The sequence below is a fragment of the Rattus norvegicus genome, chromosome 3 (genome assembly GCF_021556685.1).
Source record: "Rattus norvegicus strain SHRSP/BbbUtx chromosome 3, alternate assembly SHRSP_T2T, whole genome shotgun sequence".
Classification (NCBI taxonomy): domain Eukaryota; kingdom Metazoa; phylum Chordata; class Mammalia; order Rodentia; family Muridae; genus Rattus; species Rattus norvegicus.
Window position 1 is genome coordinate 6,306,063 of NC_141536.1, and position 23,842 is coordinate 6,329,904.

Here is a 23,842-nt window from a genome sequence, read left to right on the forward strand (position 1 = left end):
CGGAGCCAGAAGCCCACACTCCGCCTCCACTCATTTCTCTCTAGTTCCCATCTGTCTGGCATCTTACTTATCACTGTATAGTCTTGCCTGTTTGCCTTTGCCACTGTGCCACATGCTTTCCATGAAGACCAGTCTCACACAGTGCTGTCTGCATGTGAATGCTGTTTGGATGGAAAAGGTACCAACGCGGGAAGGTGAATGGAGGAAGCTATGGCTATAACAGACGTAAAAACGGTCCTGTGTGCAGCCATAAACAATACAGTGAGACAGTTGCTACACAGGCTCTGAAAGTAACTTCCTGGCATCTGATCCAGGCCCACCACCAAGGCTACTGGCTCCATATCTACACAAGGCACGAAGCTTTGTGTTTCTGTGTCTTTGCCTATAAAATAAGGTAACAAATGTGTCTCATGGGACTGCTAAGACAAGCATGCTCAGTAAATGTATAGAACAAGTCTCTACAAGGTATAACCATTTAGGCTGGCTATGCTCAGACACTCATGACAAGGACACTCACAGGTTGGTGGGGCTGAGGCAGAACATGGAACTGTAGGGAACGATGGGCCTGGGGCCTCTTCTCAGCACATCGTCAGCCTCTGCCTCCTTCTTGCCCTCCGCTTGGCCTTCCAGGTCCGTGTTAGCACCTACAAGGACACAGGGCCTCAAAATTAGGAGATGTACACACAGAAAGCCATATTACATGGGTCTCTTCCAGCTCCACGCCTTGGACAAGTGAGGCAGACTACCAGATGCCCAGCCAAGGAAGGGTAATTGTCTAAGAACACAGCCTTGCTGAGCACATGACCAAGGCAGCAGGGGCAGCACCACTGTCAGACCTGGACACGGAGAACAGTCTGACACAGACCCTAGCGGATCCAGACCTGGACACGGAGAACAGTCTGACACAAACCCTAGCAGATCCAGACCTGGACACGGAGAACAGTCTGACACAGACCCTAGCGGATCCAGACCTGGACACGGAGAACAGTCTGACACAGACCCTAGGGGACCCTGACCTGGACACGGAGAACAGTCTGACACAAACCCTAGGGGACCCTGACCTGGACACGGAGAACAGTCTGACACAAACCCTAGCGGATCCAGACCTGGACATGGAGAACAGTCTGACACAAACCCTAGGGGACCCTGACCTGGACACGGAGAACAGTCTGACACAAACCCTAGAGGATCCAGACCTGGACACAGAGAACAGTCTGACACAAACCCTAGAGGATCCAGACCTGGACACGGAGAACAGTCTGACACAAACCCTAGAGGATCCAGACCTGGACATGGAGAACAGTCTGACACAAACCCTAGAGGATCCAGACCTGGACACGGAGAACAGTCTGACACAGACCCTAGGGGACCCTGACCTGGACACGGAGAACAGTCTGACACAGACCCTAGGGGACCCTGACCTGGACATGGAGAACAGTCTGACACAGACCCTAGGGGACCCTGACCTGGACACGGAGAACAGTCTGACACAAACCCTAGGGGACCCTGCTCACCTCCTACACTGTGATGTGAGAGACATGGTGGTGCCACTCCCTTGACATGGAAACCAATGTCTCCCAGAACCTAGTGAGCCATTCCCTCTGCCTGGCAGATCTCTGGGCAGCAAGACAGGATAAAGCAAGGGGCTTTAGGACCCATAAACCTGAAGGTATCCCCTGAACCCTGTCATCCAAGTCTAGCTTCGTGTGGCTTGTGGTTTCTCTGTCAGAGCTCTGGAGAATAGAGGCCTTGCCAGCCACCCCACTTGAATACCCAGCTCTTTGGCTCCTCCCTGACTCCTACTCATTGCTGCCTCTTCACTGTCCCCCCTTCTGCTCTCTCAGCAGTCTCCATCTTTGTGCCCACAAACTCAGCTCCCCGGGGGTAACAGCCAGGGGTGACTTCCTTTAGGGTAAGGTACCCATTTCTCTCGGTTCTTTATTTTTAACTGTGGTAGTGCATGATTTCAATTCTGATGGAGGACAGGGTTACTAAGACCACGGGACAGCAGAGGAGACAGTGCGGTGACTTGAGTCACCTTTCGCTACCAAATCTTTTTACCCGTCTTACAGAATATATAAAACCAGAGGAGACACCAAGGAGCAACGAAAATGGAGGTGCTCATGGCAAAGCCATGTGGAGTCCAAAGACTTCAGCTTCACCCTGATGCCTGGTCACTCATACGCAAGGAGCGGCTATAGTGAGAGAGCAGAGGTTGGCTCCAGAACCAACTGCCCGCTAGCAAGGACTTCAAAGCAAACTTTTTCTTAAGTGAACACCATTAAATTTTCCTGTTGAAGTCTTCTGGAGAAAATAATTGGTAATACTTACCAACCCCCCAACATTCTATTAATTCGTAAGTCATATCTCTGGGGATAGAGAGAGTCTTTTAAGATCTTTAATAGTGAAAAATTATAAAACATGCAACCACAGGAAATGCACAAAAATACTCAATCCTCCCAGAATGAATCCTGAAAACAGGTAAGAGTTCAGGGACACAAGAGATACATGAAATAGTAAGTTAACAGGGGATAATCTCGAGCACCATGCTTTCTATCCCTGAGGTGCCCAGTCACGCCAGAGGCACTCAATGGGACATGGCACAAGAAGGTTGGTTGCCAGTAGTTTTCCTTCAACAACTATATTTTCACTCTTAACAGGAAATGTCTCCATGGTGAGTAACAATATTTTTATAGAAAAAGTATTATTTTAAAACTGTGCCTTTTTTAACTCCTCCCCAATAAATACGGCCAAGCCAAAAATAAGTAAAGTAGTAAAAGAACCAATCTGAGTTGAAGAACTAAATTATTCAAAAAGAAATGAAATAAAAAACACCACCAGAGCCTGGATGACATTACTTCTGAGAAAGTTGTGATAACAAACTCATGGAGAAAGCATATGTGTACATATATGTGCATGTAATGCCATGAGTGAGGAGGGGAGAGGCCATGAACTGGAAAGAGAGCCAGGAGGGTCCATGGAGGGTCTACAGGGAGAGAGAGAAGGGTCGGGATGAAGGTGCCACAGGCTACGAGAACGCACTGTTGAAAGCAAGTTACTTGAATCAAGATTTGTTTGTTTGTTTGTTTGTTTGTTTGCTTGTTTGCTTGTTTGCTTGTTTTGGAAACAGGGTTTCTCTAGGTAGCCATGGGTGTCCTGGAATTTGCTCTGTAGACCCGGCTGGCCTTGAACTCAAGAGAGCAGCCTCTGCCCACCGAGTGCTGGGATTAAATGTGTGTACTATCACCACCCAGCACGAGACATCTTACTGACAATCAACACACTGAAACGAGGACATTCAAGCAGAGTGGCAGCTACAAACAGGGTGGGACAGGAAGAGTGACAGTTGGGGCTCAGGAGCGCTGCCAGCCCCACTGACTTGTGTTTTATTTCCTCTGGGTTGCAATCTGGACTGGCCCAAGGAATAGCTGAGAAGGAAAGTGACCACTGCTGCAGACATGGGATCCCCAGCCTGGCCCTCAGGAAGACAGAGCAGAAATGGCCTCTCTCTGTCATCAAACCACATCCAGAAGTGGTTCCATGTGAGCAGCCCTGGGCTGCTGGGGCGATGACAATGTCGTCCTCCTGACAAACTTTGAGAGAATCTCTATCGACAAGAGGACTTTAGGATAATGTAAGTCATTTCCCATCAATCTGACAAGGCATTGGATGCTGCCCTCACAATGGTGAGAGCCAGCTGGTCTGTTACACAGGTAACAATGTCACGCTGCCAGGCAAGGGACAGACGTTGAGTTAGTAACCACATTCTAAGTAGAAGAGAAGACGCCAGCCACAGTGGAACAAGGCCACCATAGGGCAGACGTGACAGAAAACCGACTGGCGCCCCTGAGGACCTCAGAGCTAGGATTTTTTACTTAACAAATATAAAATGTGTGAAGTAAAAGGGAATCTTTTCAAAACTTTTAAGCACTAAAATTCTGGGACAAGTTTAGTTCCCCAAGCCCAGCCCACCCAACGCAGACCAGTCCCTATGACAGTTGAAGGAACTGAGATCCGTATCGGAAGAAACCCAAGAGAAATTTCCCTGGGAGGAAGAAGTACAAATATTCACCCATATACTCTCTGAGACCACTTCCCATTTGACACATGGAGCAACAAACCAAGCAGAAACCACCTGCTGCGCAGAGACAAGGATAAAAGGACTAGAGGTTGAAATCAACGGTGTCTGAGTCCGGAGGGAAGAACCAGAAGGAAAGAGGAAAGGCACAAGCAGACATCGGCAGCGTGCAGACTGATGTCCAGATGTCTCTGCGAGCAGAACAGACCAGGCTCCTTGGCAGCAGGGCCCCTCCCAGTTCTGAAGCACACAGGAGATACAGCCTTAGGTTCAGACTGTGGACTAACTGATTACTACCCCGGTGCTAACACTAGAGAGAAGTAATCTGCTGTCCTTCATAGAGACCATCCTGCTTCACTCATGTTCTGCTTGTGGGTGGTTATGGACCCCTCTTCTACACACCTGCAGCATTTCAGGAACGCACAGATCATATTACAGCAAAAATGTAATATGCCAACGAACTGGAAAATCTAAATAAACACTGTCTTTATAGACAAGCAACATCGATTTCTATTTTTAGGGATTCTGAAAACGGCGTAAAACACTGTCTAGGAACAGCAAGGAAGGTGATTGAGCAGGACACACCCATCACTGGAGGCTAATGTACACAGAATAGTTTAAGATATGCAACAACCATAAGCCAAGCTTTAGGAGAATGAGTTTTCAACTGGTCTCAAGGGAGATCATCACGCAGGCCAATATCCTAATCGCAACAAAAGCAAATTAGAAATCATAGCAACAATTAAAAAAAGATTAAAATAAAAATGTCACATCTGATAACCGAGAAATAGATTTTAAACATTCCATCGATCAAAAGTGAGATGCTGGCCAGGCATGGTAGCATATGTATGTCGCAACAGTCAGAAGGCCTAAGTAGACGTAAACATGCCAGGCAAGTTCTTTACACCCTGCTTGTACCACAGCTGCACTGCAGGCAGAACAGAGACCAGCCTGGTGTGAGTGTATCTCCCAAAAGTGTGCATGCAGTGTGTACACGTGAATACGTGCTCACAGATGGTGTAGTTGTACCCAAAGAAACACTTCTATGCAGAGGAAGAAGAGCATTTACTGGCAATAGTGCTCAGCATGGTCAACAGATTGAAAACTCCTGCATTTTTTTTATAAAGGAACAAACGATTGGCAAGAGTTTTTTCTTTTATTTTGGAGATTATAATATAATTACATCATTTTACCCTTCTCTTTTTCCCTCTGAGCCCTCCCATATAACATTGATCTCTTTCAAATGTATGGCTTCTTTTTCATTAATTCTTATTACAGCATATATGTGTATGTGTATACATGCATAGTCTAACCTGTTCATCTTCGTAATGATACTTATAAGTGTGTTTTCAGGGATGACCATCGGTATTGGATAATCAACTGGTACACTTTTCCCTGGAGAATACTATCTTTCCACTCTCAGCATGCCCTGGTTGAAGACCACTGTTCTTCAGCCTGGAGAGCACAGCAGTTAAGAAAGAAGACCCAAGGCGAAAAACACTGACTAGGGACAGCAAGGAAAGTGATTGAACAGGACACACCCATCAGCCACCTCAGATGGCTCACATTTGCCTGTAACTCTAGTCCAGAAGTACACAGCACCTTCCTCTGGCCTCAGGGGACACCAGCACTCAGGGTGTGCATATACACATGCAATTTTTTTTAAATTTTTTTGAAAAACAATAATAAGCAAGATAAAATGACTTTTTTTTCAGGATAACAGAGAAAAATAGAAAGCTAAAGATGTTAGACGTAAACCTTAAAATACATTTGGATTATAACTGTGGCATATCTGTAATATGTTTTTCACAAACACAAAACAAAACCAGCAACACTAAACCCTGAACCTCAACACTTAAGCCTGAAAGCTATGAAAAGCCCAGCAGCAGCTTCGGGATACACTCAGAGGCGGAGTTGGCCCAACTCATGTGAGGCCCTGGGTTCTATCCTAACTAAGTGCCACAGAAGGAGCTAGAGAAAGAGACTGAGCCCAAATGACTCGATGGGTATCATGATTTACCTGTCAGGCTCCAGAGGAGCAGTAAGATGTGCAGAAGCAACCAAAAGGAAGTGAGAACTGATAGACATGTCCCAGGCCAAGCAGGGTTATCATTTTAGAAGAGTCCAGCAGAAGCATTCTGGGATCTCAAGTAACCTAAAGGACATCTTGACCTGTAGCCACTGGACTACCAGACCTTCCTTCTGTGGCACAGGCTTACCCTAGGGAGGGGAGCTTCCACACTCTCAGTTCCTTCAATTTAAGAAGCTTAAAGGACTGTCACAGAAGGCCGGACTCTCCTGCAGGCAGGGAAGGAAAATCTGGACAAAATGGTGTGTTCGATACACAGTCTTCTGGGAAAGACATCCTTGGAGTATACTAGACAAGAGAACAAGGAATCTATAAAAATGTCCACAGGATGTGAGGACAAAAAGCCAACTTAAAGAGACTTCCTGAGCCAAAATTGGAAAACTTTTGAAGCATCAAAAAACAAAACAAAGGGCTGGAGAGATGGCTCAGCGGTTAAGAGCACTGACTGCTCTTCCAGAGGTCCTGAGTTCAAATCCCAGCACCCACATGGTGGCTCACAACCATCTCTAATGGAATCCGATGCCCTCTTCTGGTGTGTCTGAAAACAGCTACAGTGTACTCATAAATAAAACAAATAAATCTTAAAAAAAACAAACAAACAGTAATTTCAAAAAATCAAAAATATATCAAATACATTAAAATCCAAATTTTCAAAATAATAATATATTTGCATTAGTTGCTAAGATACTAAGATTTGTTGCTTTGAAAATTCATAAATAAATGGTCAAAAATAAATATGTCCTTTCTTAATACAGACACAAATGTATTTCAGGGTAACCAAGTACTTCATGAGTGATGGATGATCTTCCTCACAGTCAAAGTCACAACAATAAATACAGAAGAAATAATGGAAATCACACATCTGGTAACAATCATCCTCGTCACTAGAGCTCTAGGGGAAATTTACAAGGAAGGGCTTCATCTTAGCCCTGTCCCATCCTTCCGTCACCCATGGAGACCTCAGAAGTGATGCAGCCCTGGGGCCAAGATTCCATCAACAGAGCTAATCTTACTAATCAAGCCTCCAGACACACAGATATGACATGTCTAAAGATACCTTTTGATTCTCACAAAAATGACAATGACATCTACCTAGAGGAGGCCAAGGATGCTGCTAAACCCCCTAAAACACAACGTCATCATCAACAACACAATTTCAAACGTGTTGTGGTTCAAAAGCCTGGTCCATACCCCCATCAGTCCCACAGTGTGGTTCAGGTAAAGAAAGGCCCTTCATGCCCCCGATGCAATCGACCAGATCTAGCATACCAGAAGTTCTACACAGTAGAATAACCAGGATAAACAAGAGGAGAGATGCTGAACAGAACAGAAGTTTAGACAGATTTTAAAAAAAAGAGTCAAATGAGTGACTTATGTCTGGATAATGATTCAAACAAAACAGCCATAAAAAGTTACTTCTGAGACAACTGTATGATCTGAACTCAGAATGTGTACTGGACAACATAAAGGAATTACTATCAGCATTCAGTTTGATAAAACTACCATGATTATTTTAAACCCCTAATTGAGATGCCCAGTCCGTGATTATTCTGAACACGGCACAAAGAGAACAAGAAGGAGGAGCAAGTAGCTGAGACTGGCACATGAGAACAGGCGGAGGGGTGAGGGGCAGAGCTGGGCTCCTATGCAGAGGGGTGAGGGGCAGAGCAGGGCTCTTATGCAGGGGAAGGGCCTCCTATACAGAGGGTGAGGAGCAGAGCGGGAGAGGGGGCCTCCTATACAGAGGGTGAGGGGCAGAGCTGGGGAGGGGGCCTCCTATACAGAGGGTGAGGGGCAGAGCAGGGCTCCTATGCAGAGGGTGAGGGGCAGAGCAGGGCTCCTATGCAGAGGGTGAGGGGCAGAGCAGGGCTCCTATGCAGAGGGTGAGGGGCAGAGCAGGGCTCCTATGCAGAGGGTGAGGGGCAGAGCAGGGATCCTATGCAGAGGGTGAGGGGCAGAGCAGGGCTCCTATGCAGAGGGTGAGGGGCAGAGCAGGGCTCCTATGCAGAGGGTGAGGGGCAGAGCAGGGCTCCTATGCAGAGGGTAGGGGCAGAGCAGGGCTCCTATGCAGAGGGTGAGGGGCAGAGCAGGGCTCCTATGCAGAGGGTGAGGGGCAGAGCAGGGCTCCTATGCAGAGGGTGAGGGGCAGAGCAGGGCTCCTATGCAGAGGGTGAGGGGCAGAGCGCTGGGCTCGTTATGTCTGTCTCTACTTCTCATACATTTCAATTTTCCAAAACAAAAATAGGGGTTTATTTTAGCAACCATAGAGCTGTACAAAGGAAAAATGGTTTGAATTAACAACTGGCTTCAGAACAGAACAGGAGGCAGAGGACAACGGAATAATAGTCCCAGTGGGAGAGAAAATAACCAACAGCTAGAACTCCATACAAAGGAAAACCACTTTTCACAATAACGTCAGAATACAGGTTATGGAGAGAATTTACCACTGTCAAACTTCGTTTAATAAAAAAGAAAATGTATTCTTCAAGCAGAAAGGGGGAGGGAAGAAACCCAAAACTGATCTGAAATACAGAAGTAATGAAAGCTAAGAAGGAATGGTGAAATCACCAAAAGGAAGGTGGACAATACCACGCAGAGCCATCCAGAGCTCTCCAACCCTTGGATATTGCAACACAGTCATCCTCAGAGTTCATAAGCCTCATATTGCTCTGAGTAAAGCTTACAACTTTTAGTTGGGTCAAGTTCATCATTACCTTGAGCCACTGCCACAAGTTTGACACCGCTGAGAGAAACATTTGCTATTTGGAAGTTCAAACCATACAGATGAATCAGATAAGATACAGTGAAACTTAAAGGACAAAATAAAAACAAGCTTCAAACATTTATTATAATCAAGCAATCCTTAAGAGTGAGATCTAAAGCTTAAAACTTGTAAATGAAGTAGAAAAGTTCAAATGTTATGAGCTGAGAGCATCAAAATGTTACCAGAAGAAGGGACCTCACAACACAGACAGGAAACAGAGAAGGGGCCTCACAACACAGACAGGAAACAGAGAAGGGGCCTCACAACACAGACAGGAAACAGAGAAGGGGCCTCACAACACAGACAGGAAACAGAGAAGGGGCCTCACAACACAGGCAGGAAACAGAGAAGGGGCCTCACAACACAGACAGGAAACAGAGAAGGGGCCTCACAACACAGACAGGAAACAGAGAAGGGGCCTCACAACACAGACAGGAAACAGAAGGGGGCCTCACAACACAGGCAGGAAACAGAAAGCATAAGAAAGGAGATACATGAGCAGTGACTAGTGACCCAGCAGACCTGGTGGGGAGACCAAAATAGAAGTTGCCACTGATAATGACTTAAAAGGAGCGGCCTGTAGAGAAAAGTATTCAAGAAGAGGAGGAAGGGAGGGAGGGAGGGAGGGAGGGAGGGAGGGAGGGAGGGAGGGAGGGAGAGAAGGACTTCAGAAACATAGCCAGGGCTCCTGATGGTACAAGCCTGAAGTCACAGATATCAGAAGGCTGAAAAAGGAAAATCTCAAGGTCAAGAATGGCCTGGACTACAGTGAGTACAATACCAGCTTAGGCTACTTAGAAAGACAGGCCTTGGAGCAGAGATATAGTCTGTGATGGAGTACTCATTTAAAATATAGAATAAACTTGACTGGACCAAGGAGGAGAGCACCTCCCTAAGAATGGTGGCCTTCAATACCTGCGCTTCTCCCTGTACCCTCCATAAGCCATAGGTCAATAAAGAGAGAACAAAGTCACCCCACTCCAGCATCTCTCACATACAGGTTAACTATGAACTAGGACGCAGAAGTGAGCAGTCTCAGGAGCATAACTGAGGCCGACCGTCCTTTTGGGTATGATTCATTTTTAAACATTATTCATGTCATGCACAGTACAGACACAGACAGAAGGACAGCAGCATGGCAGGAGAGTTCAGGCCCCACTGCCATAGATAAACTCATATCATGGTATCATGAACTTTGAAGGAGTTCAGGCCCATGACGCAGGGTTGGGGTTCCTTCCTGTAAGTCTCAGGGGAAACGGGAGACATCATGTGGTCAGGCTGTCTTCATCTTCATGGGTAGCACAGAGAGGGAAGGGAATTGCAGAGCAGGAATGTTGAAGTTCTGAGAAAGTTGGAAAGGAAGGTATGTTTAATTACATAGCACCCATTAAAAGGGTGGGAACTGTGTTACACCAGTTGCTCTCTAATGTCCTAAAGGTTGGTGGCCTGAGCCTCTGAACTTCCTTGGCTTCAGGGGCAGGAGAGCTTGCCGCTTCCTCAAGAGCAACTGGGGGAAAGAAAAAAAGGAAAAGGGAAGAGGCACTGCTGGTTCTGCACAGTCTGGGCTCTGACAGGAAATAGAAAGACTGAGGTCTGAAGAACCAAGCAGAGACCAGAGAGGTGGTGCGTCAGAGGCCTGCTGATGTGAACCTCGGGCATCAGCCAGAGCCTGCCCTACAAGACGGGTCCCATCCTTAACAAATAAACTCTAAGACTAAGTCTGAGGCCAGAAGAACCAGAATACTACTTGAGGGACTTAAAAAGCCACCTAAATCCTGCTACTGAAGACAAGAATCACTACAATGAGGGGCTACTGCATGCTGGTGAGGTTCCAAGGGCCGAAGCCATGGCTGTGACAGAGGCAGACAGCACACTGGAGTGCTAGAACAATGAAGAACCAACCCAAAATCCTGGCAAAGACACTAAATTCCATCGCACCAGTAGAAGACAGTACTCCTGTGAGCACACTACACCACTAGCAAGCACAAAGGGCTAGCCTGTGCTTCACAGACTCAAACATAACTACCAGGGAAAACAAACAAACAAAATATCAACAAAAAGAAATCCTTTATTCTATCCTTATCTGAAAAGGTATCCAACATGCATAGCTTCTATAATAAGGAAATGGAAACAAGATCAAAACTATTAATGAAAATCACACACACACACACACACACACACACACACACACACACACACTTGTAAAGCAGGAGAAAGTTAAAACAACTCTCAAACTTGAAACGGTGAATGTCATTACAGAAGAGCTAAGGAGAGCTATGCCCCAGACCTGACAGTCTCAGTGAAGATTTGGTGGGGCCATGAGAGATACCAGATGACTGCTCGCCATTCCAAAGTGAGAATTTAAATCATCTCAGAAACTGCAAGGCGCCCACAGAAGAACAGACGGCTTAAAGTTCTCAGGGGAAAAAGAGAGCAGATTGCATCAAGAGAAAAACTAGTAAGGACTGAGTGTTAAAAGGGTTAGAAAGTCATACAAGAGGCAGCAGCACAGACCCAACCCATGTATCACTGGAACGTCTACTGCATGAGAACAAAGCAACGTGGCAGAGCTAATCACTGAAAAGGCAGTTCCCGAAATCCTCCTGGAGTTCCAGAAATCCTCCTGGAGTTCCGCTACCATCTACCAACTGATTCAACAAAGGCAGCAAAGTAACTGAATAGAAAGGGACAGTCCTTCTTCCACAGGAAATGGTAACGAAGAGATCCAGTAAGGGGTCCTTAATCTTTACCTATGCCACATACAGAAATTAACTCAAGATATGAGTTCTTCTGGGAAGATGAAGTTAAAAGTTTCTTCCCTCTCCATTCAACAAAGCAGACTTGATAGACCTGATCCTTGAGCATCGCATCAAGATGAATGTAAAAATATTTGAAGGGCAGGAAGGAAACAGCAGGAAGGAGTCTTGGGACTACAGAATAGCACAGTAGACACTGCCTTTTCTGAGTTTTATTTTCTGCCTCAGATGCCCAGTGAAATTCACAAGTATCAATGGGCATAGATTTCAAAAAGCCCTCATCAAAAGACTAGGAGACACGAAAGCCTAGCAGAACAGAAGACTTACAGGCAACATTTGCTACACTACAGCCAAACTCACAGGGAAAAACAAAACAGAGGTAGTCCTACTCCTTCTCAAACAAGCCCAGGCTAAGGCAGGAGCCTGGACCTTCATCTTCACTTCCAGGAAGAGGCAACCCAACGTATCGGCTGAGCACTGAGCAGTAGAATGGGAGCAGGGTTTTCATCCTGAGGTAACCAGACCCAAACCAATGCGATGGCAGTGCGGGCCCACGCAGAGACTGGACTTCAAGAGTCACCAATGGTTAGTTATGAAGCATCCTTTCTTGTGATACTAAAATGAGTGCAGGTGGAAACTAGGAATAGAACTACCAGCCAGAGGTCATGAGGGTCACGGCAGTCACACGGGAGCAGTAGAGAACTGGTATACCAACCAAAGCCAGCGATAATGAGGTGGTCTCTTCCACTGAGGCCTACCGCAGCCAAGTGAGAATCCATTTTCCCACCCCACCTAGAACTAACAAGACTGTTCTCCATTCTCTTTCCTGAGTCTATCACAGCAGACAAGGCAAAGCAGAAGACTTAAACAAGACTCAGAGGCTCATCATCTAATTCTAAAGTAGCTAGATTTCGATTAATCAAACCAATTACTTATCACACCAAGAACCAGGAAATCAAACTGAACAAGAAAAAACAACCAACGGGCAATAAGGAAACAGATGTCAAACCTATCTGACAAAGACTTTAAAACAGCATTCCAGAAATTCTTGACAGCTGGAAAAAAAAAACTTGAAACAAACAAAAAGCAGAAAATCTTGGCAAAGAAATAGAAGATCTGCGGAAGTACGTGATTGAAAAATATAGTAACTAAATGAAAAACTTGACAAGCAGGCTCAACTGCAGAACGGAGGACACAGAGGAAAAAATCCACAAACTAGAAGATAGGAAAATAGAAATTATCCAGTCTGATCAACAGAGAGAAAATACACTGAAAAATAAATCAAGGTAGCTCAAGACCCTGTAGGAGTACAGCAAGATTTAGCATTCATACTGCCAGGGTCTCAGGCTAAAAACAGAACAAGCAGACTAAGGAAGTACTCAAAGACGTAAAAGATGAAATATTCCCAAAGTTCGCCAAAGAAATTAACCTATAGATTCAAGAAGCTGAGCAAACCCCAAACAGGATAAATTTGAAGAAGTCCACATCGAAATACATTGTATTCAAACCTCTGAAACATAGAGACAAAACGAGCCTTGAAAGCAGCAGAGAGAAACAGCAGCTTACCTACAGGAAGAGAACATTGCGAGTGACAGTGGATTTCTCATCAGAAACCATGGACTCAGAAGAGGCACACGTTTTTTTCAAGTGCTGAAAAAAAAAGAACGGTCAACCCAGAATTCTACACCCAATAAAAATATCCTTCAGGAATGAAGGGAACATCAAGACGCCCTTGGATGAAGGGAACTAAGAGACTCTGTCACCTGCAGACCTACGTCAAAAGAACAGCTCCAGAAAGCTTTTTACAGAGACCATTTATGGAAGGACATAGAATACCAGAAAGGAAGAAAGACTAATAAGGAAAAATGAGTAAATATAACACATTTTCCTTCTCCTCTTCACTTTTCTAAGTTATATTTGGTAGCTGAAATAAAAATTAAAACATACTCTGTTAAGATTCTAAACTTATACAGAGGAAAAACTTAAGAATACTATATTATTAAAGAGAGGGAGACATATAGAGAGAAACTTTATATTGTACTCAAACTGACAAAATGATAAACCAGGGTCACTTATATAATAAAACACCTCAAGCAGTTAGTTATACAATAGACACACTAGAAAGTAATGTAGATAAATCAAATTGGAGTTTTAAATACATTCAAATAACAAGAAAGGCAGGGGAAAATAAACCAGAGAAATAAGAAACAGAACAAACAGAAAACAAAAATTAGGATAACAAACTTACACTCTAATCTCACCAACAATTACATTAAATGTAAATGTTATGATGACAAATAAAAGAATTTGCAGTGGATTAAACCAGGACCCAATCATGTGCTGTTTATAAGAAGTTCACTTCAAATGTAAATGTACAACCTGAAAATAAAAAGTAAAAAAAAAAAATCAAAAATAGGAAGTATGTTAACCAAACCATGATAGACTTCAAATCAAGGGAAATTACCAGGTTCAGAGAAAGGCATAGCACAAAGACAAAAAGGCTGTTGCACCTAAAGGACCAACCATAAATGTGTTTGTATCCAACAGCAACTCACAAATGTGGAAGTAACAACTTACCGTATGAAAGAAAAGGTAGATTCCACCCAAAGTTATACTTAGAGCAATGAGCATCCTTTTCTCAACAACTGACAGATCCAGACATAAAATAACACCCACACAGAAAGGCCAACCAACAGGATGGAACTGGCCCTTACAGAACATTCCTCCCAGCAACAGAACGCATGTTCTTTCCAACACGCAAAAACCATCTATCATGATTCATATCCTGGACAATGGGAACAAAACCTAAAAACTGAAAGACAAGTAATAATACAGAATGTAGTTCCTGACCACAAAGTAATAAAAGTAGGAGTTGACAACAGAAAGACAAGGAATTCTACAAACACTTGGACACTACCCCTATATCATCTCCCTATATCATCTCAATGACCCATTGAGCCAAGAAATAAATCTCAAAGGAATTTTTTAAATAAAAATAAAGAAGAATTAAAATATATCCCATGAAAATCTATAGCAGGGGGTTGGGGATTTAGCTCAGTGGTAGAGCGCTTGCCTAGGAAGCGCAAGGCCCTGGGTTCAGTCCCCAGCTCCGGAAAAAAAAAAAAGAAAAAAAAAAGTAAAAGAAAACCTATAGCAGAAACAGAGTCAGTGCAAAGGGAGAAACTTGTAACACTAAATATTTGTATTAGAATAGCAGTGGCTAGACAGATGGCTCAGGGCTTTAGAGCCTTCCTGCTCTTACAGAGCACCCAAGTTCCGTTCTTAGCACCCACATGGTAGCTACAATCATCTGTGACTTCAGTTTCAGGGGATCTGACGCTTCTCTTCTGACTTCTAAGGGTGCCAGGAATGCAGATAATGTGCATACATACACAATGAATGCAAAAGCATTCATTAATATAAACAACGTTTTTAAAGATGAGCAGAAAAATAGAAATTTTATTTATATGTTTGTACGTATATGTGTATATACATACATATATAGATATAGATATATATTCCTACCACAAGAAAATTAGAAAAGAACAAAGCAATGAAAAGTAGAAATCAAATTAAATTTAAATTATATACAATTATTTAAATTTTAATCATTTGATTTGAATAATTTTAATTATTTAAATTAAATTTACAATTTAAATTAAAATAGAGCCAAATGTGTACACAGACACAAATTTTAAAACAAAAAATCATGAAATAAAATCAATAAAACAATCCAATCTTTTCAAAAGATCAATAAAATTAACAAATGTGGCAAGACTGAGAAAAAGGAGAGAGGAAATGCACACCAATCAAAGGAATGATGGGAGCCTGAAGGTGGCATAAGGGTGACAGGGACTAACTCTGGCCAACGATATACACGTAGAACTGGCAACTTTAACGGATGTAAAAGCCCTCGACAGTCGAAATCATTCAAAATGAAGCTGATATCATAACTCCACAGCTACCCATTTCACAGCCCTCAGACAAGGAATGCTTGTTTGGCAATTTCTATCAAATACTTAAAGGACAATTAGTACCCAATTTGGCATAATTTACTCTGGAAATAGGTCTATTAGATCCAAAGCATTTTATGGCTCCATTCTTACTTTAATGCCCAAACCAGACACAAGGACATTATGAAAAGTAAAACCAGAACTGAGTGTGCTAACACAGATCTGTATGTAATTCTAGCACTAGAAGGCTGAGGCAGGAGAATCGTGAGCCTGAGGAACTGTAGCATTAAATATCACAACCAGGACATGTAAACGAAGAAATAAACGTGAGAGAATTTAAATTGTTCATTTGGGATTCGTTTATAGAGAATTTGGAAGGAATCTACAAATACATGTTTGAGGTAAAATACGTCAAAATTATGTAAACTAAGAAGTTAGAAAAGAGCAACTATAAAATAAAACAAAAAAGGAAAAATAAAAAAGATAAAATGAAAAATAAGTTTTACAACAAAACATGCTGTAAATGTCAAATGAACTAAAATACTGATTTTCATTTTATAAGGATTACAAAGTATTTATCAACTGCTAACTAATCTAATCAAGAAAAAGGAGAAGTCAAAGAAACAACTAGGAGTTCTAAAAATAACAACAACAAACACAAAACACAAAAAATACTTGAGGCCAGGCACACACCTTTAATGCCAGCACGCCCAGAGGCGGACAGAGGCGGGCAGAGGCGGGGAGAGGCGGGGAGAGGCGGGGAGAGGTGGAGAGAGGCGGAGAGAGGCGGGGAGAGGCGGAGAGAGGCGGGGAGAGGCGGGGAGAGGCGGAGAGAGGCGGAGAGAGGCGGGGAGAGGTGGGGAGAGGCGGGGAGAGGCGGGCAGAGGCGGGGAGAGGTGGAGAGAGGCGGGCAGAGGCGGGGAGAGGCGGGCAGAGGCGGGGAGAGGTGGAGAGAGGCGGGGAGAGGAGGAGAGAGGCGGGCAGAGGTGGAGAGAGGCGGGCAGAGGCGGAGAGAGGCGGGGAGAGGCGGGGAGAGGCGGGCAGAGGCGGGGAGAGGTGGAGAGAGGCGGGGAGAGGCGGAGAGAGGCGGGCAGAGGCGGGGAGAGGTGGAGAGAGGCGGGGAGAGGCGGGCAGAGGCGGGCAGAGGCGGGCAGAGGCGGAGAGAGGCGGGGAGAGGCGGGGAGAGGCGGGGAGAGGCGGGCAGAGGCGGGGAGAGGTGGAGAGAGGCGGGCAGAGGCGGGGAGAGGCGGAGAGAGGCGGGGAGAGGCGGAGAGAGGCGGGCAGAGGCGGAGAGAGGCGGGCAGAGGCGGAGAGAGGCGGGCAGAGGCGGGGAGAGGAGGAGAGAGGCGGGCAGAGGCGGAGAGAGGCGGGCAGAGGCGGAGAGAGGCGGAGAGAGGCGGAGAGAGGCGGAGAGAGGCGGGCAGAGGCAGAAAGTGCTGGAGGCAGCCTGGTCTACAGGCGGGGAGAGGCGGGGAGAGGTTCTAGGACAGCCAAGGCTAAACAGTGAGACCCTGGAGGGGAGTGGGGAGGGGAGGAGGAGGAGGAGGAGGAAAAGGAGGAGGAGGAGGAGGAAGAGAATGTAAGCCAATACTCTGTAAGTTTATGTAAATTAAAAACCCTAGATTAAATCTATTGCTTGGTGGGTACACAAGCATGTGTGTGTACATTCATATGTGTACACATATATAAAGGTGTGTGTGTGTGGAAGCCATTTGTCAACATTAGGTATCTTCCTTAATCAATCCCCACCTTTCTGGGAGTAAAATAGGGTCTCTTACCCTGGACCTGGAGTTCACGGGTTAGCTAGCCTGACCGGCCAGCGAGCCCCAAGGATCATCTCCCCACTTAGGAGATAACAGGCTCAGTGCCGTACCTGCCTTCTCGCATGGCTATTTGGAATCTAAACTGAGGTCTCATACTTGTGGGACAAACTCTACCATCTCTCTAGTCTCTAAATGGATAATTTTTTAACAGGAAAATACTGAGCTCACCTTGAGACAATATCTAAACAGACCAATACACAAAGAGATACCATTACATAAATGCATAAGATAATTTTACAAAATTCTACCAAAGAATTGTACCTACTTAAAGATTGTACCTCAACACCAAACAATTCCAGTTCTTTTTATGAACTGACGAGTCCATTCCACGGGCTACTTCCTCATCTGAACAATACCCCCCAGTTCACAACCTCTCCTTTTATCATGCCTAACATTCCAGAAAAATATGTCCCTACAGTGTTAGCTTCCTGCCAGGTGTTCACGCAGAAGAGTGTACCAGCCAGAACATCAAATGTTTTAACAGAATAATATAGAGAAGAACTCACAGGCAGGTGTACAAAATCGACTGGCAGAACAGTAGACCATGTGTGGGTGTTTTTGAAAAGTGCTCTACATTTCAAGAAGAGAAGCATCCAAAGCTGTTCCTATTTTAACCAATGGTCAGCAACACTTACGTCAGACTCTTTCTGTCCTAACGTGACAGTTTCTCACTGTTTAATTGCTTTTTCATATTTTATGAAACTGCTGGGTAAGGTAGCATGTAACATGGGTTTTTTTTACTGTTTTAAATAAGAAAGGCAACGGATTTCTTGCCTAACATGTGTAGAGCCCTCAGTTTGATACCCAATAGCAGGAAGATAAAATATAATGTTAAAAAAATTGGCTGTAATTGGAACATGTACTTTTCAGGAATGGAATATTGAGGTTGCTTGAATATGATATGACTATATGACATTAATTTCCTAACCTCACAATGCTTAAACAGAATTGATAAAGCCACAGTACACGCCTCACTTTAAAGTACCAAGTCAAAACCATACTTAAAAATAGCTTAATATATTCTAACAACACATTTCAAAGTAGGTGTAACCGTCTTACTCAATCTGCGCAATTACACTAGGTGTCATCATGTGACTTTTGAACTCGGTGAGAGAGGAGGGTGTCCCTCTGGAACCATGAGGTGGCCCCATGGGGGCCTCTCGTGCCTAGAGGACCCCGCAGGCAGGAGACAAGCTTTTGTCACAGTAATGGTCATGCTAGTCTTGGCAGTAAAAGCAGTGGCCACTGATATTTGTGGGTCATTATCCCTGTATAGAGAGGTTACTGGGGAAACAAGGTTAGCCATCCCGGGGAGGTTGCCAGGCTACTGTGGCTCTGTGCTGGTGTGCCTTGTTTCTGCCCCCAACACTCTCCCATCATCTGTACTCCTTCATCCAAGATGCTGCAGGGGCTGACTGCACAGCAGCTAGCCCAACGGTTCTCCACCGTCCTAATGCTACAACCCTTTAATGCAGTACCTTATGCTGCGGTGAACCCCAACCATAAAATTATTTTGTTGCTGCTTCATAATTGTAAATTTGTGTTAGAAATTTATGCTACTGTTAGAAATTATAATGAAAATATCTAACCGCCCCAGGGTCACAACCCACAGGTTGAGAACCACTGAGCTAGGCATATACTGCCACTTAGGCAACTTCCTCCAGTCCACCTTTGATGCCACCTCCAAGACCTACAGCTACTTGACCCCTGACCTCTGGAAAGAGACTACACAGTCAAGTCGCCCAATGATAAATTCTCTGACCATCCTGTGAGAACCCATTTACGAAAGGGTTCTCCATTTAGAGGACCCAGGCTCCAGAGTAGCTTCTACATGGGATTTTTATATCATAAAAATAAAATGATAAATCTACTAACAAATAATGATTTAGTATAGGTACAGTCTAACATCGTGTAGACAGTTCCAGATCTGAAATTCGTTGCTATAAATTTCTGCATCTAAAAGAAAATATGACCTCCATGGATTCTGAAAAGACTTAACACAATTTAACAGTTTGACAGGCAATAAATAAACAAACAAACAAATAATTGGAACTGATGTATATTATAAATGTAAGTTTATACATAGGTCCCAAGCCAGAATCTTTACCTTAGTGTTGGCAAAACAAGGCAAGGGTACCAAACAGCCTGGCTGTTACCCATCAATCCAATCAGACAGATTAAGACACCCAAAATTTGAAAGAGAGATAAACTCACTGACAGAAGTTTTGATAATGTACTCGGAAAAGCAAACAGAATCAACAATGCGTGATTTGAGGATTCAGAAAAACAGGAGAAGTAATGAATATAAAAATTAAAAAAAAAAACTCAATAGCCTCATATTTCTTCTTCTGGGAGAAGCTGTAACAGGCAAAATCAACTCCCAAAAGCAACAGTTGGGAACAGCAGACAGAGCACACTTCTGGTATGAACACCTCTGAATTCAGCACTCAGGTCAGAGCTCACCATCCGAGCCATACAGTGAGACTTGGTCTCAGGAAAGAAAACCTGCCAGGCTTCAGAAACTAAAACTCCAAGCCAGAACCTAGGAGAAATACAAAACATATTTGAAAAAAAGACCTCTGTGAAAAATATACAAAGAGGGTTTGGAGAGATGATTCAGTGCTTAAGAGCACTGCCTGCTCTTGCAGACGGCCTGGGTTCAGGAACCAGCACCCCCCATGGCAGCCTATGACCATCTGTAACTCCAGTTACAGGGTTTCTAAAGCCCTATCTCTTCTGATTCCTCCAGGAGCAGACACGCACATGGTGCACAAGTACACATACAAGAAAAACTCTTACACACACACACACACATAAAAATTAAAAATGACATATATACATATATAAATAAGATATATATATACATGTATATAAAGTTAATAGTTATTAAACAAATCAATTAAAAATAGGCAAAAGACCTGAATAGAAACCTCACCAAAGGTACATAAATGTCAAGTATACGTAATAAAAAACACTCAAAAGCATATTTCATGAGGAAGTTGCCAGTTTAAACAAACCCTACTATACATTTCATTAGAACAACTCAAGTCCAAACCACTGGTAACACAGAAGTACAAGATTACAGCAGTAAGCACTTCATTCATTGCTACGGGAAGAAAGCAGCCCGGCCTCACTAAAGACAGATCACAGTGTCCTACAAAACTAAACCGTCTTACCCACATATAACTTCATCATCATGAATGCTCACGTATGCACTCATAGGACTGCACCGAGATCAACCCCAAACATGCCTGTCTGTTCATAACCATCAAAACAGGAAACTACTTGAACATCCTCCAATAGGCGACTGGATAATGTTCCAGCCAGTGGACCTTTAATGTAGTAAGAAATGAACTACCAAGCCATAAAACTCTATAATGATAAAGTTTGTTTTCTTTCTTTTTTTTTTTTTAAGCCAACTTGAAAATCTGCGTGCTGTACGATTCCACTCTGAAGAGTCTGGCTGCCAGCGTGGTTCGGCCAACTGTGAACAAAATCCCAATGGATTCCCTGGGCTCAGTCCCAGGCTACTCTAAAGAGAAAAGAGGGTGGGAAGACAGACTTATTTGGGTGCAGAGCAAGTGAAACAAGAATGACCAAGACCAAGTTTCCTCAGAGGAAACTCACAGAAACCAGAGGCTAAGAAGCTAGAAGTCAGCACCGGGCCCTGCTAGTCCCTCAAGGGGACTCACAAGGTGTGTGAGTGACTGCACTTGGTTGTGCATGGCTTACGTATGTCCCACAGCCTACATTGGAGCTCACACCTCCCTGGCCTTCCGCAGGCCCTCCCTCTCTCCCTGGAATGCTTCCTGGTTTGCTTTCCATTCCGACATCATCCCTGTGAGGCCCACCTCTGTCACTCACTACATGACATATTCACTGTGCTCTTACCACATGCTCCTTCCTGGCTACACATGCATTGGAGCACACAAGGGACAGAAGAGTAAGTCAGACAGCGGTGGTGGTAGAGGTGGGGGCTTAAGCTCCAGGGATGTGTGAGCAGGTAGATGACAGTTCTGCACTACCTTCCTACCCTAGCACCAGTTCTTACCACCACTTCTCAAGCACCAGAAGATGAACACTGTGGTTTTGCTGGCTACTCTGGCCACCTTCCACCATGTTCTTAGCACGCTGACAGCAAGCCTGGATAGCAACATGAAAGCATCTTTAGGAAGAGGATCAAAGGTATTTACCATTGATCTGCCTCTGCAGCAATGGAGAGCCAAGAGACATCAAAGGATGGACATTAATAGCAAAGAACTTTCTCTCCTACTGGGAGAAATTCAGAGAAGCGAGCTGGATCCCCAACCACTAACAGAGTGGTAAGGACTGGGGTAGCTGGGCCTGCCATTGGTTACAGGGAGATACTCACTGGGAACTACAGTGGCCTCCCCGGGAGGGCCTGTCAGTGTCACTGGGACATGCACAGTGGTGCTGGGGTCTGAGGGCTGACTGCCCATCCGGGTGACATTACGCTGGTTGTCTGCATCCTCTGGCTGTTCGTCCACTTTCTGGAGACAGGTGCTGGGCAGCATGTGCAGAGAGCCCACGCCTGTAACCGCAATGGCCTCCAGGTCACAGCGAGGTTCCCTGAAACCAGAATGCTCATTAGTCTGATGCAGTCTGTGAAACCTAGTTCCTTAGGGCTACCCTGGCCTAGGAAAGGACATCCTGGGCTACAAGCCCTCCTGGTGTTTTGAATGGTTTCTGTCTCCCTGCATACTTAAAACGTGTCTAAAGGGCTAAAAGGAAGGTATGGAGCTGACTGTCTGCTTTTAACAGGGCCAAGCACTGCAGGTATTAGAGTCTATGTGTGGATCAAACTGAAGCAATCCAAAGCGGGCCATTTCCCTTGGACACCCTGCCAGGATCCCCCCAGGATGCCCCCCAGCACAGACCTCTACACATAAAAACAGAGCTGGGCTAGACGGGTAGGATGATCCCTGAGGATGATCCCAGACAATGACCTCCAGCTGTGTCTGAATGAGCTCAGAGCCACAGCCGGCTTCACCCTCCAACTCTGATTGCCAGGCTTCTTGGCGAGTGAGAGTCAAAAATCGGGCCAGCACTCTGTTTCTTTTTGGTTAAGTGAGCTAACACCCTTACTTGGCAACCCCCCCCCCCACGCGCACACACACACACCCAGTACAATACTTTTCTTCTCCTGGGTTCACTGGTCTTCCGAGTCAATGTGTTCATAACGTCTCCAGTCTCTCTAAGTCCCTCCCTGGGTGTCACTGAGCACACAAGGAAGTTTACCAAGGGAAGAATTGGGAGTGTGTTTAGAGAGAGTGGGAATGGTGACAACAGGAGTAGCCTGGCAGTCACCCTGTACCTTTCCCTATTTGCAAAAGGGTTCCTAACACACACACCCCACTCCCCATTGAGACCTCTTACATACTTGGGCTGGTGATTTCGAGTTTCCTTATCCCCTTCCACCACGTTGCTCTCCTTCTCTGCAACCTCCCTCTCTGGGGGCTCAAGTGTTGGTGGCACCTTATGCTTTGCACGGTGCCTGCGTGTGGGCTCCTCACTGTTCTCTGTCTCACGGGGGCCCGTACGCGGGCCTCGATGTCTTGCGCGACGCTCGCCCTTGGGTACAAGCACCGGTGCAGTGCCCTCCTTGCCTTCCTTGCTTGAGTCCTGTGCGTGCCGGTGGGCACGGTGGCGCCGAGGTTCCCGTTCAGTGGCCTCCTCCGGGGATCCGCGCCGGTGGTGACGTCTACTGCGCTCACAACGCACTTGTGTGTCAGCCCCTGGAGCCTCCTTGCTGTGACTTCGACGAGGGCGCGCACGTTCCTCCCGGGCCCCGGTCTCGGTGCTTTCGGCCTTTGGGCAGTCTGTCCTGTCCTGTTCGCCTCCAGCAGGGGTTGAGGCTGAGGTCTTGTCCCTATCACGATGCCGGTGGTGTCGGCGTGGTGGATCCGCACCTTCGGTGGCCTCCGTGCCCTCAGGCTTTGACTTGTTCCCGGCGGGTCCCCGCAGGCCATCCCGACCAGGTTCCACCACTAGGGGTCGGTCCATGTGTGTCTTCATGTCTGGCCTCACGTGGCGCGTGCTGGCATAACGCAGGCGCTCCTCCGGGTCCATCTCACTGTACAGTGCCTCACAGCTGGCACGCAGGTTCTGGAGCCTTAGCTGACTGGCCCGCTGCTCCCATACTGAGCGCGCCTTGGCCGAGTTCTGCTGCCTGCTGCGGGGAGACTGTCATGAGTGTCACTAACACTTATCCCTGCCTCACAGGGAAGCCGCAGATGAACACAAGCGATGGAGGGATATGGGGGCAGGGAAAGAGAGGTGACTAGAGCCTTAAAGACCCCAGCAGTGTTGCAAATCAGGGGAAGAATACCCAGAGGTGGAGTAGAGTTCAGCTCCTCCT

The 23,842-nt window shown here is 45.5% G+C and overlaps 1 protein-coding gene across 12 annotated transcripts in view; it reads right to left on the bottom strand.

Annotated features, from left to right (window-relative positions):
- Positions 1-23,842, bottom strand: part of Cacna1b (calcium voltage-gated channel subunit alpha1 B) — a 165,444-nt gene that overhangs the window by 58,029 nt on the left and 83,573 nt on the right. For 7 of the 12 annotated variants that reach the window (XR_015682123.1, XM_087649855.1, XM_087649843.1 and 4 more), the window contains 3 exon segments: positions 22,865-23,656; positions 21,836-22,053; positions 518-644 (listed from right to left, as the gene is read on the bottom strand). Coding sequence is in view for 11 of the 12 variants with exons in the window: in XM_087649855.1 (XP_087505981.1) it covers positions 518-644; positions 21,836-22,053; positions 22,865-23,656 (1,137 nt within the window). In the remaining variant the exon portion in view is untranslated. 12 annotated transcript variants of the gene reach the window in all.